Source organism: Leucopleurus acutus (assembly GCF_964270905.1).
Source record: "Leucopleurus acutus genome assembly, chromosome: 5".
NCBI classification, from domain to species: domain Eukaryota; kingdom Metazoa; phylum Chordata; class Mammalia; order Artiodactyla; family Delphinidae; genus Leucopleurus; species Leucopleurus acutus.
Window position 1 is genome coordinate 82,731,786 of NC_139147.1, and position 18,637 is coordinate 82,750,422.

An 18,637-nucleotide genomic window follows, 5' to 3' on the forward strand; every position below is an offset into this window, starting at 1 on the left:
TATTCACCCTGCAATTTTCAAATTTGGGGTGTTCAAAGCCTCTAAAGTTATGAGCTTCATCTTCTAAATATACCTACCTTTGTTAAGGATGCCATGGCCAGTAAGGAAAACTGTGTGATGGGATGATCTTTCAACTCGGGCTTAGAATGGAGAGGCTCAATACAGCAAACTTCACCCTTGGAACCACTGAACAGGCATCTAGATTCACATGTCCTCACTCCCATCACTCTCCTGAAAATGTAACCAAAAAATGTCAGATCAACTTAGCAATGCTCCAAGGCGCTATAGCCCTAGCGTGGCCTACTACAAAAGCCTCCTAACAATCCAACAATTGTTACTCCTGCCCCCAACAATCCAAACTCCACATGACATCGGCATGTCATTTTTAATGTGTGGGTCAGATTTATCACCCTTCTCCTAAAAAATCTCCAATGGCTTGCCACTGTACATAAAATAAAATCCACTCTTCACCATGTTTAAAAGGTCCTATATGATCTGGCTCCTGCCTTCACTCCTCTCCCACTACTGTTGCTCCTGACAAACGCCTGCTCCAGCCACACCTGCTTTCTCTCCACTGCTCCAGCATGCCATGCCGTGCCCACCTCAAAGGCTCTGTGCTTGAACGTCCCTCTGCCTGGAACACTTCTCCTAGATCTTTCCACTTGTTGACCAGATTGTCATTCAGGTCTTTGCTCAAATGTCACCTTCGGAGAGAAGCCTTACTAAATTATACTCAAATGCACTCCAGCACACTGACCTGTTTTATTTTTTTCACAGTACTCATAACTATCTACAGTTATTTCATTTATGCATTGGTTTATTGTGCCTCCCTACCCCCGACCCAACTAGAATGTAAGTTCTATTGCAGTAGCAACCTTGCCTGGTTCATAGCTGTAACTCTGGTGTCTAGAACAATGCCTACACATAGGAGATGCTCAATAAACATCAGCTAAATAAATCAATAGTATTTTTTAAGCAATTACTTTGGGCTCAACATTGTTAGAAGGTACGAGAAATACAAGAAACATAGTCCTTACTTTGAAGAACTTATGGAAATATAATACACATTGAATTTTTTGTTCTACTTTTTTTTAAACTCAGATTTGTAAATGTTCTTCCATGTATCTAAATAGTCTTTCCTCTTATTTAAAGAGTAAACAGGGCAATGCCAAGGCAATAAAAACCTTTCTACACCTGGCCATTATGGTTATAATCAACTGGGCCTGGGGCCTAAACGGAAATTAGTGAGATACTCCAGAATAATGGTTCCCAAGATTGACAGAGCTTATGAACACTCTGGGGAGTAGGAGTCTAGAATCCCATCTCGGACCTACTGCAATAGAATCGGGGCGGGGGCCCGGCCTGGTGCTCTGTATGTTCTATAAGCCCCCCCAGGTTAAGTGTAATACACAGCCACAAGCTATTTCCAATCACATGGGTTTTCCAGACCTCTTCATATTCAACTTCAAGTCATTAAACTGGAGCTAATCTTTTCATTTGTCTACAAATGTCCATTAGTCTCTTACTTAAATGTCAATTCAAAAACAGAGCCTCCGCTGTCGTTGCAAACTGCAAGAGTTGGATCATCTGTAAACTAAACAGAGACGGAATTTATTTTCTTATACATTTTCAGACAACTAATCAAGTATTAAAAAGGTAAGGGAAAAAAATTATAAAATCTAAGACAAACACATTTAATAGCATTTGAAATCACCTAAACTGTATCTACCTCAGTACTCTAAACATACAAACTTACCCATATTTGGAATAAAAATGGCTCAATATCTTTAAAAAAATGAGGCTTTAAAAAAAGCAAAAACCACCTTTCATCAGGATAAAAGAAAACTACAAACTATGACTCATAAAAGCCCTAAGGTTCTCTACTTCGGTTCTTACAGTAATTTTTTCTAACTTGCTATTAAGCTAAATAGGATACTCTGGATACATTTGCAGTTGCCTAGCTTTCAAGAATAAAGACACAGTGAAAGATATTTTGTATCTTTGGGAAATAAACTTATTGGAATATGTTTTCCAATAACTGAAGAGTTAATCCACTACATGTAAAAGTTTAACTTTTTATGTAACTCTTCCTAAAACGTGCTGCCCCCTCAATCTTCTTCGACAGAGTATACCTTCAGTTATTATTATCTACCCTGAAAAACTCAAATAATAAATAATGTTCAGAATGACAGATGGTCCTAAGGGCTTATGCGGTATGGTAGATATGAGTGTTGTAAGATACAAAATTGAATAACTTAATTTGTATCACTTACAGTGACTAGTCTCCCTAACCACAGAGGTTTGTAAAACCATCCTAAATCTCACGCCTTTGTGCTCTTCAGGGATGGTTGAGGTACAGGAGGCTACTATGAAATTATTCTTCCTCAACCCCACACACGGGTAAAGAAGTCCTACACCTTTGTTCTCAAGGCCTAGCTGAGTAGTTGCCAAAGTGGAGTGTAGGGAAAATAATAGCACTCATGATTTTATTTATTAATTTTCTACTTCTTGTGTATGTGTTTTATAATGTACTTATAGTACACTAATATATTTAAATAATTTTTAAATAAATATTTATATATATATATATATATACACACATACACACACACACACACACACAAACACACATATGTATATATAAATGAATTAAAGCCCAAACTGTTATTGATGGGATGTGTAGGGTTAAGTCTGGAGAACGAGTAAGAGGTTTGAAGCACAAGTAGCCGTTGTCAATGGAAGACCTCAGAAGTAAAGTCAGTGTCTGCACTTATCACCATTCCCAAGAAACACAACGTCCACTACTAGTCCGCTTTTAACGTCAGCTGCATTCTTCTGCCGTTATCTCTTGTTTCCTATTGCTTCTCCCAAAGATTTTGCATTTTTCTGCAAATGGACTAGACTTTTATAAACAACCAACCAACCATTTATTGAGCACTGTTTATTGTAATGTGCTACTACATGTAACACACAAAAATTAAAGAGAAATAGATCCTGGTTTCAAAGATCTCAATCTATTAAAGGAGATAAGACATAACACAAACAACTACAACATACTAGAGGTTGGCTCATGCCATATGAAAAGAGGTCAAGATAAACTGCCATGATGTTCAGAAAGAGGAGAAATTCTCTCTACTTTTACTTGTCTTGGTTGTTTTCATTGTAACTAAATGCTTCAATGCTGCTTTGTCACAAAAGACTTTTATGTAACTAACCGAGATGCAGACACATAGACTCCAGATGCTACCAGACTTTAAAAAGAATGTGTATGGATAAGAGAGGTCTGCACAGCTAAGTAACCAAATGTGTACATGGTTAAAATCCAGAAGATCTGATTTTAGACTTCCTTAGTTATAGTCCTGTACATTTTATACTTCTGAACATGGGCTTGACAGCATACAAAAACCAAGGTTCGCATTGCATTTATAAATGAAATCTGTTACCTAAGTTGGTTTATTATTTTCAGGCATGTAAGGAGAAAGCCAAGATTCAAATCTTGATGCTTTTCCTTTGGAGGCCTGAAAGAAAATAAACCAACAGATTTGTTTCTAAACATAACGTAAAGTTTGGTTCTTTCACAATTGGTGCCTTGAACTTCAGGTAATTCCCAACAAAGTGTGACAGAGCACACCGCCTCAGCAATAAAATCCTGGCGGACTAAACAAAGTAAAAAGACCTTTTAAAATCTGCACATGGGTTTTCAGTAGGGTACTGCCTGTCTTTGCTGCCAGGCTTTCGTCCAGGATCACATCAATTTACTCTCTTTCCTGCTGTATCTACTAGACTTCAATACAACTTATAGCTGAATGTTACCATGCCAGCCCATCTCTGGTTTTAACTTGGGAAAACATTTTGTTGGGCCAGTCAAATAAAAGACAGTTCACTCTCAAGGATTCTGTTTATAAAGAAATCTACTTAAAAACGGATACAAAGGCATAATAATAAAGATTATTAGAAAAAGAAAATAAGGACTTTACCTTAATATGCAATATTGCTGTTCCTGGAGGATGAGCATCTGTTATTGATCTTAGAAGTTTTCCACTGGCCAAATCCCACATAGTGATCTATAAGACAACTAAATGCTTTAAAAACAAATTTATTGCTCTTTTTTGGACTTAAGTATCCTGGCTTTTGGCTGAAATAATCTATTCCTGGTCTATAAACATTGCAGACAAAGAACTATAAAGTTAAAACATAACTAAAGGTTGCAGATCCACTAAAGCATGGGGCCTTTATTTCATCTTCATCCTCCCCTCATCCTGCCCAACCTACTTTTCCCTTCAGATTTTAAATCTTGTTGTTTTACTGAGAGGTAAAAGAAATTTCTTTAATGAGTCAATCTCTTTAGCACTGGTAAAAATTATAGAAAGGCTTACTGCCAAACCAATTAATATGTCAGAAGAAGAGAAGAAACAAAATTTACTGCCAGTTTCAGAAGAAAAAGAAATACCAAAATAGTTATCTAGGAACACAGTAATAAGAATACTCAAAGCAGAATATAGTGTACTTAAAAATCAACAACAATTATCCTCACTACAGTAAGAAAGTAAATTTTGTATAACAGCCTGGTTGGTTTATAAAACCTATGTACTTACATGGACATATGAATTAAGATATTAAAAATCACAGACTCTGGCTCAGTCAATATTTAAAAATTTGGACAAAAGTCAGACTAAGCAAACTCAGGTTAGCTCTACAGACATGTCACTTTATAACACGTTTTAGTCTTCGAGATACTGATTTAGAGATAATACATTTTTAAAAATTGATTTTACATTGTCTTATGGGTAAAATAGAGCTCCTATTTACCTGTCCTTTAGCAAAGCCACAGAGAAGTCGTGAGCAGTCATTGTTGATACTGAGGGCAGAGATGGCTCCATATTGACCTCCAACACTAGTGCTACCCAGACAGAGTCGCAAAGCTTGATTCTGATCTAAAGAAAGCAATTGATAAAATGAAGTGAAAGAAATGAAGGTGTGAATATATACTTAGTATAGGCTTGTTTTCAAACACTTTGAGGTAGCAAGTATCAGAAGAATCAAACGATGAAGTTACATTCATCTTAAAATATATTTACTGAGCATCTACTAGACACTGGGCATTGAATTAGACACTAAGAAAGCAGAAAAAAACAATAACTACAAGGAAGCATAATGCAAAACTTGCTAATAAGTTAAAAAAATCCTTCGAAAGCTCTTTGAACAAACTAACTTTCATTCTAGAATTGTATTTCTTGCTATTTTTAGGATGCAAGGTTACATGAAATACCATCTTTTAAAGTAGCTTTAAAACTTCAAAAATCAAAATTTATTAATTTAGAGTTGGCTGAAATTTACATTATATTATCCATGAAGAAAAGGTTTACCAGGCAAATGAACAATATAAATAAAATCACAGGGTATGTTTAAACTGCTTAAGAAAATTCTTTTCAAGCATCAACATTTGATATGCTAAAAGCAAATAATTCAAATCTCTACTAGATTAAGTTACTTAAGGGCAATGATTTTGCCTGAAATCACCTCTGATTTCTCCAGGAGGCACTCAGATATTATTAAACCTTATTATCTAATAATTAAATTCCTCTAGAGCTTCTCCTATGCAATGCTTATTTTATATTATATAGAGTTCATTAGTGTACCCACTTGAAAACAATGAAATAAAAAATTTAAACATAAGAAGGCATGCCTACAAAATTTAACTGTTTAAGGGGGAAAAAAACTACCAGACTTGCACAATCAGGAGGTCTCTTAACTCCCCCCAGCAATTCTTTGTGCTTCCCTTCACTATCTTATGTGCTAATTTTTGGAGGTAAATACATCTTACTCTCACTCTTAGACTATGACCTCCCTAAAGGCTGAGATCATGAGTGAATTAACATCCCCAGAATACCTAGCCTGCTGCTTTGCACACAGAAGCCAACTGACAATCATCTGAATAGCTGCCACATTTGCAAATCTTCCTCCTTAAAGGTAAATCTAGTTATCAGAAAGAGCCTAAAGACATTCATTCTCAAATGTAGGGAATAATACTAGGTAAGTCCTTTTGCCCATCCAAAGTGACTACTGTAAGAATATTTTTCTGTGTTCATAAGCAGGCTCAAATAGCAATCCCCACCTCCCCAGGAGTTCTGACATAATTAATGGCTGTATTCTATCTAGCACATAGGAAATATTTGATGTTTTCTGAAATCATTTTAGATCTTAGCCTTCCAAGATGAATATCAGAAAAGGAATAAAATTCATAACTATACAAGGTCTGATGTATTTTAAAAGTCCTATGTTTACTCAAATCTAAAATGATTAAAATTACAGATTTTTTTCCTTACATACACTTTCCTCCCTCCTCCAGTTTAATCCAAGTTATTAAAATTTCCTTTTTCCTCACTCTAAAAATGACATCACATTTTATTTTGCTTTATTAAATTGCATGCGTAAAATAGTGTTTTCCATGATTCTTATTTTGTCAGAGCCACCTTTACAGTTAGTGGATTATCCATATACCTTATTCTGCAAATTGTCAAGATTCAGCGGTTGGGCAACAATTTTCTATATATGCTACCACTTTGGGTCATGCGAGTAGTCCAATGAATGGGCTGAAAGTACGAGGACAAAGACAGAAATTCCACACCAGCCTCAAAAAGAAGTCCCTTTAGCCCGGGCTACCTGCCTTCTAGGAGAGTAGTGTTTGGATAGCATCCTGCTGAGATCCTTTGTAATCCCGGTTTTGAGATCCAAACTCTATACAGCTCTGATCCACCAATACTTAAAGACACTAACTAATGCTTCCTCCTTTACCTAAGTTCATACTTTAAATTGGACTATTTGGGCTTCCCCGGTGGCACAGTGGTTAAGAATCCGCCTGCCAATGCAGGGGACACAGGTTCGAGCCCTGGTGCGGGAAGATCCCACATGCCGCAGAGCAACTAAGCCTGTGCACCACAGCTACGGAGCCTGTGCTCTAGAGCCCGCAAGCCACAACTACTGAGCCCACGTGCTACAACTACTGAAGCCCGCATGCCTAGAGCCTGTGTTCCGCAACAAGAGAAGCCACCGCCATGAGAAGCCCATGCACCGCAATGAAGAGTAGCCCCCCCCCCACTCACCGCAAATAGAGAAAGCCGGCATGCAGCAACGAAGACCCAATGCAGCCATAAATAAATAAATGTATTTTTAAAATTATACTATTTAAGTACTCTTATAACTCAGGGAAAGTAAGCACAGGAGAATTAAGGAGTATGACAAAATAGAGAATAAGGGTACCATTAAGAAAAAGGAAATAGAGAAAAAAAGAGGGAAGGAAAAAGACACATCTAACTTCTACATTAAAAACCCAAACCTGACTCTGCTTTCCTGACTGTGGGTCCTGTGTACTAAAAAACTAGCTAAGACAAGGACCAAATTATCAGCCTTGGTCACTCCTGAAATATGTATTAAATTTACATCCCACAGGGACTATGTTAATGAAAACATTGTCAATTTTTGTCCTTAACTTTTACAATGTATTCATTATATTTATAATGTCTCTTTATAAGGTAGAATGGCTGTGAGGTAATAGTACATAAAATGTAACATAGTTTAACTCCACAAAGATACTTATCAATTCTTATTGCTGTCATTATACATTCTATGTTTATGGTGCCATATTAACAAACTTGCTATACAATTCAGACTAAAATCAGAAAAGGTAGAATTTCTGTGGAAAGAAGAAAGCAGAGTCTTATTGAAGAGGTTTCTTCTACTAGAAGAACATCCTGTAGTCCAGATTTTTCTAGATAATTCTGGGGAAAGGTATTTGGTGAAGACAAACTTAAAACCTCTTCCAAAAACTTAATTTCTAAAGCTACATGGAAAGAACAAAAGGACCTGGACAGAAGCAAGAAAGGTGAAAATCAGAGCTCTCCACATTCTCCTCCTCCAATGGGGCTCTTGATCTGGGCAAGAAATATGAAATGAGACTATCATTTTTCCTATAAACTTCAGAGCTGGCATAGAGCTTAAATTTTGTAAATGCCTATGAAAAATATGAAAACTATCCAATGGCACACACGCAAAGAATTTTTTTTTTTTAAGATTTTTTTTTTTTTTTTTTGGCCAAGTTGGGTCTTAGTTTCGGCATGCAGGATCTTCGTTGAGGCATGCGGGCTCTTCCTTGTGGTGCACAGGCGTCTCTCTAGTTGTGGTGTTCGGGTTTTCTCTTTTCTAGTTGTGGCACACAGCCTCCAGGGCTCATGGGCTCTGTTGTGTGAGGCACGCGGGCTCTAGTTGAGGCGCTCGAGCTCAGTAGTTGTGGTGTGAGGGCTTAGTTGCCCCGCGGCATGTGGGGTCTTAGTTCCCTGACCAGGGATTGAACCTGCGTCCCCTGCGTTGTAAGGTGGATTCTTTACCACTGGTCCACCAAGAAAGTCCTACGAAGAATTATTATTAATGATAATAAATAGCTTACCAATTAATTAAGAGAACTCGAAGCCCAGATACCACAAAAAGCACATCCATTTGGTAGTGCAATGAATTGTATCTATTTCTTTATTAGTATACCTTTCGCAGTACACTTTACTTAGGGTAGATCTCAGCATATTCTAGGCTTAAGAGTAATGTGCTAAGTAGCAAAGAAAAGCCATAAATAACATATAAAGTCTATAATAGCCATAAAATCTAAATTTGTACATACTTTAAGAATTTCTGCTCTCCGTATACCAAAATTAATCTAATCCTCTATTTATTCACCCCTAATTTGTTTTAACTACATCCCAAAAACCATCAGAGAAGGAAATACCTAGATCCTAGAAGGAATCAAAATCTAATTATGTGTGTGGAGCTCTACTTTTATTGCCAGTATTCACCATTCTTCAATACTACTCCTTTGTGCATTATTAAAACATTCTCTAAGACCAAAGGAGAAGAAAAGAGTTATTAGGAAACATTTTTCATCAATGATCATAAAACAGCAGAAGCACTTTACCTGACCGCCGTCTAACAAACACACAGAATTAAAGTTCTCCATTCTCTCTATAAAACTTACTGACTAAAGCCCACAATACACTGACTCCCCACAGCTAACTGGCTATTTTCTAGAACTCAGATGCTTACGAAAAGTCAGTTGTGTTCATTTCCAAACCTGTTCATGCCACTGGAATACTACTGTACTTTAAAAATGTAATTAAACAATATTGTCAACCGATGAAATACAGTGGAAAAGAAAGAGCTGTTGTTTCTATGAAAGTTAAATGAATGTTTTAGAAAAACTTGGTAAAGATGAGTTGCTTTAAATTAACTATCATGAAGTAACGTATGGACAAGACAACTGCAGAAAACTGAAAAGAAGTTTTATGAAAATCTAAAATTTTGCACACCTCGACTGATTCACAGGCGCCTAAGCTTTTACCTCTTTTTTTAATTAAAAGTACAAATTTTGCATGACCCATCACTGATGCAGCTTATGCCAAAAAAGATGCTGCTGACGTCCAACTGGCAGATACAAACTCAAAGAAACAGTTTTGGTCTACGCCAAAAGATTAAGAACAATATTCACTAATTTATTTTCATTTAAAATAAAACATTAAAGGTATGCATATATTTATAATTTTTAACAATTCCCTACTTTAACTAATTTCAAAACTTTTCAATAAGCATTTCATAAGAGGACATCGACTGTAACTAGTAACATTCTTTTTCAACATTAAAAAGGTCAAAAGAAAAAGAGTCACTCATGCAAACCAAAATTACTATACCTTTTCCTTTGAATCCATGGAGAAAAGATCAAAAAAAAGAGAAAAGCAAGAAATCAGTTCAAAAGTTCAGAGAAAAGACAGGTAAAATTTCAAGAGTATAAGTGATAAACTTTAGTTATCTGTGGGAATGATACTAAATGTGATTAAATGATACATCTAGCATTTATATTTAGGTATTGGTATGGAAATAAAGAAAATGCATAATATCCAAATTTTAGCACAGTAAATCCAAGTCCATTAAGCTTGATAAAAACAAAAACAATTTCCAAAAGATAATCTACTAAAGTATACTAACAACCCCCAAAATGGAAAACTAAGGGCCTTAGGATAGGGAGATATCTTTATTAAGATTCGAATTTTTGAGATCCGATATTTAGGTAAGAACCAAGATACATAATAAATACCATATACCTATAATTTCATAAGAAAAGGCAATTTACATGATGTTTAAGAAGCTTATAATGATTACTATTTTAATGACCCAGGCTTCTATTCCAAAGAGAATCTAATGGTACTTAAACAAGTACAGTTCTGCACTTTTTCCTATGATCAACAAAGATGTTTAAAAGATCAGATTTAACCCAGATCTCTAATCTAGACGCTTCATAGTATTATTACTCTGCCATTTTTTTCCTGGCTTTCAAGCAAATTTAAATCCATTTATTAAAACTCATTGTCCAAATATCTGATTCCCACAAAAATGAGTAAAATTTATTAACTGCATGATTAAAAATCCAAAGCCTAACTAGAATATTATGATCCTTTCTCAAAATGTTCATTATGGCATACTTTCTTTTTCATGAGACTGTAATGAAAGATTATTATTTCATCAAATCTACAAGAAAGTTGCTGGGGTCTAAAAAAATTAGAAAGCAGGCCCAAGAAAATTAAGACAATAATGAAAGACAATAAACTCTTCTTCTCTGTTAGTTTTTATTTTAAAAGACTTCTTTTTTTTTTTTTTTTTTTTTGCGCTATGCGGGCCTCTCACTGTTGTGGCCTCTCCCGTTGTGGAGCACAGGTTCCGGACGTGCAGGCTCAGCGGCCATGGCTCACGGGCCCAGCCGCTCCGCGGCATGTGGGATCTTCCCGGACCAGGGCACGAACCCATGTCCCCTGCATCGGCAGGTGGACTCTCAACCACTGCGCCACCAAGGAAGCCCAAAAAGACTTCATTTTAATTTGTTGCAGTAAGCTCTGCATGGACTTGATTATAAGCAGGCACATATTCTTATAACCTTGTGGTAAGGAAGGGATATTAAAGCAGATAGAGTTGAAGAAAAGTGAGTACTGGTAAGTGGGAACAAAAATAAACATGTATTCTGCTGACAGATAAACACGTACATTATATTTTATCCTCATTCATCTTAGTTCTTCCATTCTTTCCTTTATATATCTTGCAATTTGCCTCCTTTTCTCTCAGAACTGGGGAGAACTGCTTGGAAGTGTGGAAATGTACTGATCTTAGGATTCAGTATTCCTTGATTCTGAATTTGGCTCTGTACATGTCACTTAACCTCTCTGGTTCTCAATCACCTCATACGTAAATAAGGGGATTGAACTGAAAGTCCTATGAAGATCCTTTCCCAGAATTCTATCAATCTGATACCAACTATGCCCTCATAGGAAAACAAGCATTCCTACACGTGATAGGAGAGCAAGCTGGTAAAACTTTCTAGAAGACAATTAGGCAGTATACATCAGAAGTGTTTAAAATGTTCATACCCTGACCTCCGCAAGCCCACTTTTAGGAATTTGTCCTAAGGAAATAATCATGTGCACAAAAATGCAGTTACAAAGATGTTCATCACTCTACTTTTTGGTTAGAAACAACCTAAATGTCTTATAGTAGGAAACGATTAAGTAAAACGTGGCCATTAAAAATGATGTTACACAGAAACAGAATCACAGACACAGAAAACAAACTTACGGTTACCAAAGGAGAGGGGGAGGGGTAAATTAGAAGTTTGGGATTAGCAGATAAAAACCACCATATATAAAATAGATAAACAACAAGATTCTACTGTATAGCATAGGGAACTATATTCAATATCCTGTAATAAACCATAATGGAAAAGAATATGAAAAAGAATATATAAATATATATATAAACTGAATTGCTTTGATGTACACCAGAAACACAACACTGTAAATCGATCATACTTCAATTAAAAAAAAAAGCTAATAACTTAATACAGAAAAAAATTATGTTACAGATGACTAACAATCACATGGAAAGATGTTCATTATGATGAAAATGCAGGTTACAAATTAACATGATCCCATTTGGGGGTGTGTACATATATATACACACATGTACAGGAAAAAAGATTAGAAGGCCATACAGAAATGTTAGGAATTATTCCTGGATGGCAGAATTTGGTGTATCTTCAACCTTTTGCTCATCTAAATATTTTATTATGAACACATATTATGGAATAAGAAAAAATTATTGTTTAAAGAATCAATTCTAAAGTTCTCTCAAGAGAATTATATTTTTGTTTCCATTCTTCTCATCCCCAGACAAAAAAACTTTATTATTTATATCAATCGCCTTTGAAAAGACTAGTTGTTAAAAACACAGATAAATAAGGCTTTTGGCATAATGGAAAATTTATAAATAGGAAGTCAAATTGTTCAAAAACAAGGGAAAATAACTAGTTATTCACTCATACGATAAATAAAAATGCAAGGCCCACAGAGATCAAACTGTGGTTCTGCTATTAAGGTCTTCCCAGGTAATCCTTACACAATATCCTGTAGAGTCCTTACCAAAATACAGTGTCATCATGAATTCCATTTAAGAAAGTTGCAAAAGACTTAAGATCCATAGAGAACACTAAAAATGACAGGAAAATATTATCTAGTAGTTTTTAAGTAAACAGAACAAAATGTTCTGCTCATAGTATTGAATGCAAAAGCAAAGAAAGATTAAAACTAGGTTTATTTAGTCTCACGTAGGAAAAGAAAATGAGAAAATAGGACTATCACCTACCATACAAATAAAACTAGCTAAGTTCTCTTCTCAACCAAAAAAAGGAAGTGATTATGGGCTAAAAATTTTTCTGTTTAGAGGGATTTACAATGTAAATGAAAAAAAAAACACTGTCAGTAAGAGTTACTGAAAATTACTGAGAAAGCCTGGGAATCTCTTTCCCTGAAGATCTTTTCAAATACCTACTACTCAGATATGATTTAGAATAAAACATTAGCACCACCACAAACCAGAGGAAGACGAAATGACAACCTCTCAACTTTATATCCTTTTTGTCTAGGTCTGCAGAGAGTCAAAAGATATGATAGCTTATAAATTCATAAAGAAGAAAATAAACTTGCAATGAGCAACAAAATGAAGCTGAGTCAAGTAATTTTTAACTATAAAAACGCTGACTGCTACTTTTCAAGTTTTTCTGGCTTTTTTCAAAAAAATTAAGTTTACTATAAACTGTGATTAAAAAGACATTATTTAAAAAAACCCGAATACTTAATATTTAAAATAAGGAAAGTAGTTAGAAAATTTACCAAATATTAAAGCCAATCCATGAGATGTACCCACTGCTATCAGACTCGACACTGCCTGAGAACAAAAGAGAAGACTACATTTTAAGACATTACAAGGATCTTGAAATAATCAGAATTGAATTTGCTGGTTTTCTTTCCTCTAGGCACCAGATAACATACCAACTATTATAAATAAGGAAAATTTCATCTAGGAGGCAAAACAGGAAATGAAACTCAGAACATCTTATTTCTGGGAATCCCTCTAAATTTACTCTAAGGGTAACAATATTAAAATATCATATGTTCAACATTATAGGCAAAAACATGCCACTTAACTTCCTCTAAAGCAATTTTTTGAAAAATTCAGGGGTCCACACAAAGTAAGAGGCACTTATGCTACCCAACCAAGAGCCTCCTATGAGTGTGGGAAAGGGACAAGAAAGCCCTTCTGCAGCTTATTCACAGGAGCCAAAAGGCACCAGAAATACTCAAAACCCAGCCCACTTCCTCACCAATTGACTATCTAATAAGAAAGCTACAGGAGGCAGCTGGAAATAGTTGAAAATAGAAAAGAGGGCACTAGTGTGCTTTCAATATCCCCCAGTTCTCTATAATCACTCCACAGATTTACTATTTGGCAGGCTTGGCAATGGAGTTCAGAGCTGTTAAGTGTACTATTTACCACAAAGTGATTTTACCAAACACTGTTTTCCACTCCCTATAACCAAAGCAAGGCCAAGTCACAGAAGGAGCAAATAGACTTGGGCAGGGTAGCACCACATACAAATAAATTGGGAAAAGGCTAATCATTATTTTTCTTAAAAAACAAAACAAAAAGAGAAAACTGAAAATAGAAAGAATGAGAACATTCAACACAGACAAATTTTAAACCTGATTACTGGCAGTAAATGACATGAATTAATTATCACAAAATTTATGTAATAACTTTGAATATCGGAAGAATAAATCTAAGAAAACCTGATCAAATAGAAAGCTTACCTTTACAGGATTTAAAGTATACTTACAATTGCTGTAGGCAAGCCAGCATCTACTTTGTCCTAAATAAAATTTTAAAAAAAAGTATTTGAAAAGACATTCCCATTTTTAAGCAGAAAATGGTATAAGGCCCTCTCTTTACATATACAATTCAGACAAGAGGTAGAACCATCATTTTTGCCCCCAAATAAGAGAAACTACAAAAGTTGTATATACCAACAAAATATAAAGAGCACAAGAGTAGATCGTTTTCTTTTACTGTTTCAGGAAGGGTACTGATTATAAATGAAAATGTAAAGGGAAAGAGAGAGGAAAGAGATTCTATTTTCAATAATGTGAATAAACTATAAGTACTATGGGTCACAATGGTAAGAGTACATAAAGATTTTAAAAACGGAAACATATACTAAAGACATTCTTCCTCTAAGTAGGAGCTTCCTACCCAGCAGATTATAAAATAATCCCTAAATAAAAACCATCAGCCATAAAAAGAAACGAAATGGAGTTATCTGTAGTGAGGTGGATGGACCTACAGTCTGTCATACAGAGTGAAGTCAGAAAGAGAAAAACAAATACCGTATGCTAACACATATATATGGAATCTAAAAGAAAAGAAAATGGTTCTGATGAACCTAGGGGCAGGACAGGAATAAAGACGCAGACGTAGAGAATGGACTTGAGGGGGGGGGAGGGGGAACGGTAAGCTGGGATGAAGTGAGAGAGTGGTATGGACATATATACACTACCAAACGTAAAATAGATAGCTAGTGGGAAGCAGCCACACAGCACAGGGAGATCAGCTCGGTGCTTTATGACCACCTAGTGGGGTGGGATAGGGAGGGTGGGAGGGAGGGAGATGCAAGAGGGAGGAGATATGGGGATACATGTATATGTATAGCTGATTCACTTTGTTATACAGCAGAAACTAACACACCATTGTAAAGCAATTATACTCCAATAAAGATGTTAAAAAAAATTTAAAAATGAAAGGCAAAAAGAAATAAAATAATTTTTAAAATAAAAAAATAAAAGCCAGAGCAGGGTATATTCAGTCAGAATAAGAAAATCAAAACTTAAGTGCTAGTGCCAGCTCCTTACCAGTGACTGTGTGGCCTCGGCACAGCCACCTAACCCTTCTGAGTATTAGTCCCCTTACCTGTTTGCGGAAAAGGCAAACACTGCCCTAGCTACCGCCACGAGTTGTCCTGAGGATCAAATTAAATGTAAAATATCCTAAAAATGTAAGGGTGTCTACTAATATTTGGTACTTCTGTAGCTTTAAATAATAACAAGGGCTTTCAATGATTAGAACTATAGTAGCAAAGAGCTTTCAAATGTATTTATCACATTATTTGATACTCAAACCAGGAGAGATGGATCAAACAAGTAGTATTATTCTGATTTTCCAGATTAAGAAAACAGATTAAGATTCTTAAGATTCAGATTAAGTTTCAAAGAGCTTAAATTGACTTGCCCACAGTTATTCAGGAAGTGGTAGACTATGTCTAAAACTCAGGGTTTCCATTCCCAGACCAGGCTCTTTGGATCACTTCTGTATTTCTTTTCTGTCTGTCCCTGTCAGTGTGCTCAATTCATTATTATAATCTCTCAGAAGGCAGAATCTATTATATCCAACTTTACAGAGCTTCCCAGGAACTAACCTAAAATACTTACACCAGGGCATGGAACTATGAGGAAGAACAATCACCAACGCTGCTATGTACAACGTTCTGGAGAGTAGGATATACTCAACTTTGTGTGGATGTGTGTGTGTAAAGGATGCCTAACATAATGCTGAACAATAAAGAAACACGCAACAAATATTTGATAAATGATTGATTTGTGTCCTGGACAGGGAAAAAGAATGAGCCAGCAGATGAAGAACATAAACTATATTCAAAATGGAAGCTGAAAAATGCAATCAGAAGTCCCCTAACTTCCAAAGCTAAAACCCACAGATATGGGAAGCAATTTAGAGGATATATGAATAGAATTTTAGTGCTGGTGTTACGGTATCTTAGGATAGTGATTCTCAAAAGCCACGCGCGTTAGAATCACCTGGGATACCCGTTAAAATGCAAATCCCTAGCTACACTGCTAGAACTAGATTCCAATTCAGTAGGTCTGGGATGGTGCCCAGGAATCTGTATTTTCATAAGTATCTTAGGAGATTCTTATACAATGGACACATTTTGCAAAAACACTATGCCAAGGTATCCCTGTTATCTTAAATGATCATAAAATGATAAATATCCTTTAAAATTAATTTGAATCCATTTTTTAACATCTTTATTGGAGTATAATTGCTTTACAATGGTGTGTTTCTGCTTTATAGCAAAGTGAATCAGTTATACATATTCATATGTTCCCATATCTCTTCCCTCTTGCATCTCCCTCCCTCCCACCCTTCCTATCCCACCCCTCTAGCTGGTCACAAAGCACCGAGCTGATCTCCCTGTGCTATGCGGCTGCTTCCCACTAGCTATCTATTTTACGTTTGGTAGTGTATTTTAAATATATTCACATGTCATATTACTTTGAGGAGGATTCCAAAATTAAACAATGAGGTTCACAACTCCAAAAGTTTCATCTCTCCTAAGTGTTCTCCAGGCACAGACTACAAGGCCATGATGATCAATGCCTTAGGCAGCTCTAAATAACATCACTATCCACATGGCTGAAAGCATTACTGAACAGCCATTCAGGAGAGAAACCCCAAAATATAACTAGCTTTACATGTTAATAAACCAACCATCACAGAAAAGCATACAATTTAAATTGAGCTGGTAATCCAAAATTAGGAAAGCAGAGTATGAAGACTGTCACAAGAAAAGCAGTTTTCATTTTAACATACCAAAGGAGCTCAGCCATGGCAATGAAATAAGAACAGAATGCAAACACTCTGGGATTTATTACAATTTTTCCCTCCTCTTCAAGAGAAAGGAGAAACCCTTTTAAATAACAGATTTATCTAATCATTGTTCAATGTCTGAGTTTTAGTTCAGTCTCCATTATTCAAAATATTTTTAAAACTGCACAGGTGGGTCAAATGACTGTTCTGGTTCATCTTGATTTTGAAAGGAATGAATTTCATCACCTACATCAGGATTAAATTCAGAAAACGTCATGGAAATGTAATCCTCAACAGGTGGTTCCCATTCTAGAAAATATGAGCTACTCTCCACCTACAAGAGGAAGGACAATTGCCCAGGTTTCCTCCATTGCTTGACTATCTCTCTATTTAAATTGACTTCATGATATATGAGCTGGGTCAGGGTATACCAACTGCCCGCAGAGAACACTTTTTCTTTCTTTCTTTTTTATTGTTTCTTTGGGGGGTTTTTTGGTTGTTGTTTGGGGGGGGGGGGTTGTGTGTGTTTTTTGTGTTTGGTTTGGTTTGGTTTCTGCAATAAGAGCTTTCTCTAATAAACCTGAAGATTACAATGTGGTTATGGTGTCATAATGCCACTTCTGTATCAATCTCTTACCCTTGTGAAAAATCAAAACTTTGTCCAAACGGAATATGCAAAATACCAATTAAACTCAGGAAAAGAACATAAAAACATATCAAAGTTCCTGGGGTATGAATCTGTCATCATCATCATTATTATTACTATTATTATTTACAGAACCTATATACTGAATTCAGAAAACCAAAACTGAAAGTCTGCGTAAAACTACAGGCCTTGAGGCCAAAGGAAAATTTGATAAAACATACCCGAATCAGCATCTATTGTCTTGATGGACTATTAAATATTTCTGCACTTAACACAGTACTCTAAATCATTTTCAAAACAGACACAGATATTCTGTTCCAGCTATTATACACTGGCCACATTCACCAATACCACCCTCATTTCACAACAAAGAAGCACTAGACTTGGGAGCCAAAAACCCCAATTTTGAGTAACTGCTCTGCTATCTCCTAACCCAATGATGTAACACAAGTTAATGTCACCTCTCTGAGCCTGTCTTCTCATTTGTAAAATAGGATATGGTTCTCCCTACTTTCAAAGTTGTAAGAGTATATGAAATAAGGTACATGAAAAGACTTTTGTGAATTATAAAAAAATCACTCAGTTGTAAAAGATTCTGATCAATCATTTCTCCATATGAAAAGACTAAAAAAAACAAGCACTCTACCTCAACCAAATACACAAGACAGCAACTAAACTGCAAAGGAATTTAAAGAAAAAGCAGATAGTGTTTCTTTTAGGCTTGCTGCCATATTTCATTTAGGCACACCCGAGACTCTGGGCAGACCTTTATTTCATGGCTGCACTAATTTCTATGTCAAGATGTGTAGCTATGTCTTATGAGTCAAAAATAATCACGCAAAACCCATGAAAGCCAGATTCTATTTTTCTTAAGCCTCGGGCCAAGAGAAGTGCTATGCTTTGTTTTATGCTCAT

The 18,637-nt window shown here is 35.8% G+C and overlaps 1 protein-coding gene across 2 annotated transcripts in view; it reads right to left on the reverse strand.

Moving 5' to 3' along the window:
- VPS8 (VPS8 subunit of CORVET complex) overlaps window positions 1-18,637 on the reverse strand; it is a 305,525-nt gene that overhangs the window by 261,884 nt on the left and 25,004 nt on the right. Inside the window, exons 6-11 of one of the 2 annotated variants that reach the window (XM_082840463.1) lie at window positions 14,255-14,287; window positions 13,251-13,305; window positions 4,810-4,934; window positions 3,978-4,064; window positions 1,527-1,594; window positions 78-231 (exon numbers count right to left, since the gene is read on the reverse strand). In XM_082840463.1, coding sequence (XP_082696589.1) covers window positions 78-231; window positions 1,527-1,594; window positions 3,978-4,064; window positions 4,810-4,934; window positions 13,251-13,305; window positions 14,255-14,287 — 522 coding nt within the window. Of the gene's footprint in view, window positions 1-77; window positions 232-1,526; window positions 1,595-3,977; window positions 4,083-4,809; window positions 4,935-13,250; window positions 13,306-14,254; window positions 14,288-18,637 lie in introns of those variants that run through there. The other variant, XM_082840464.1, reaches the window with a different exon arrangement.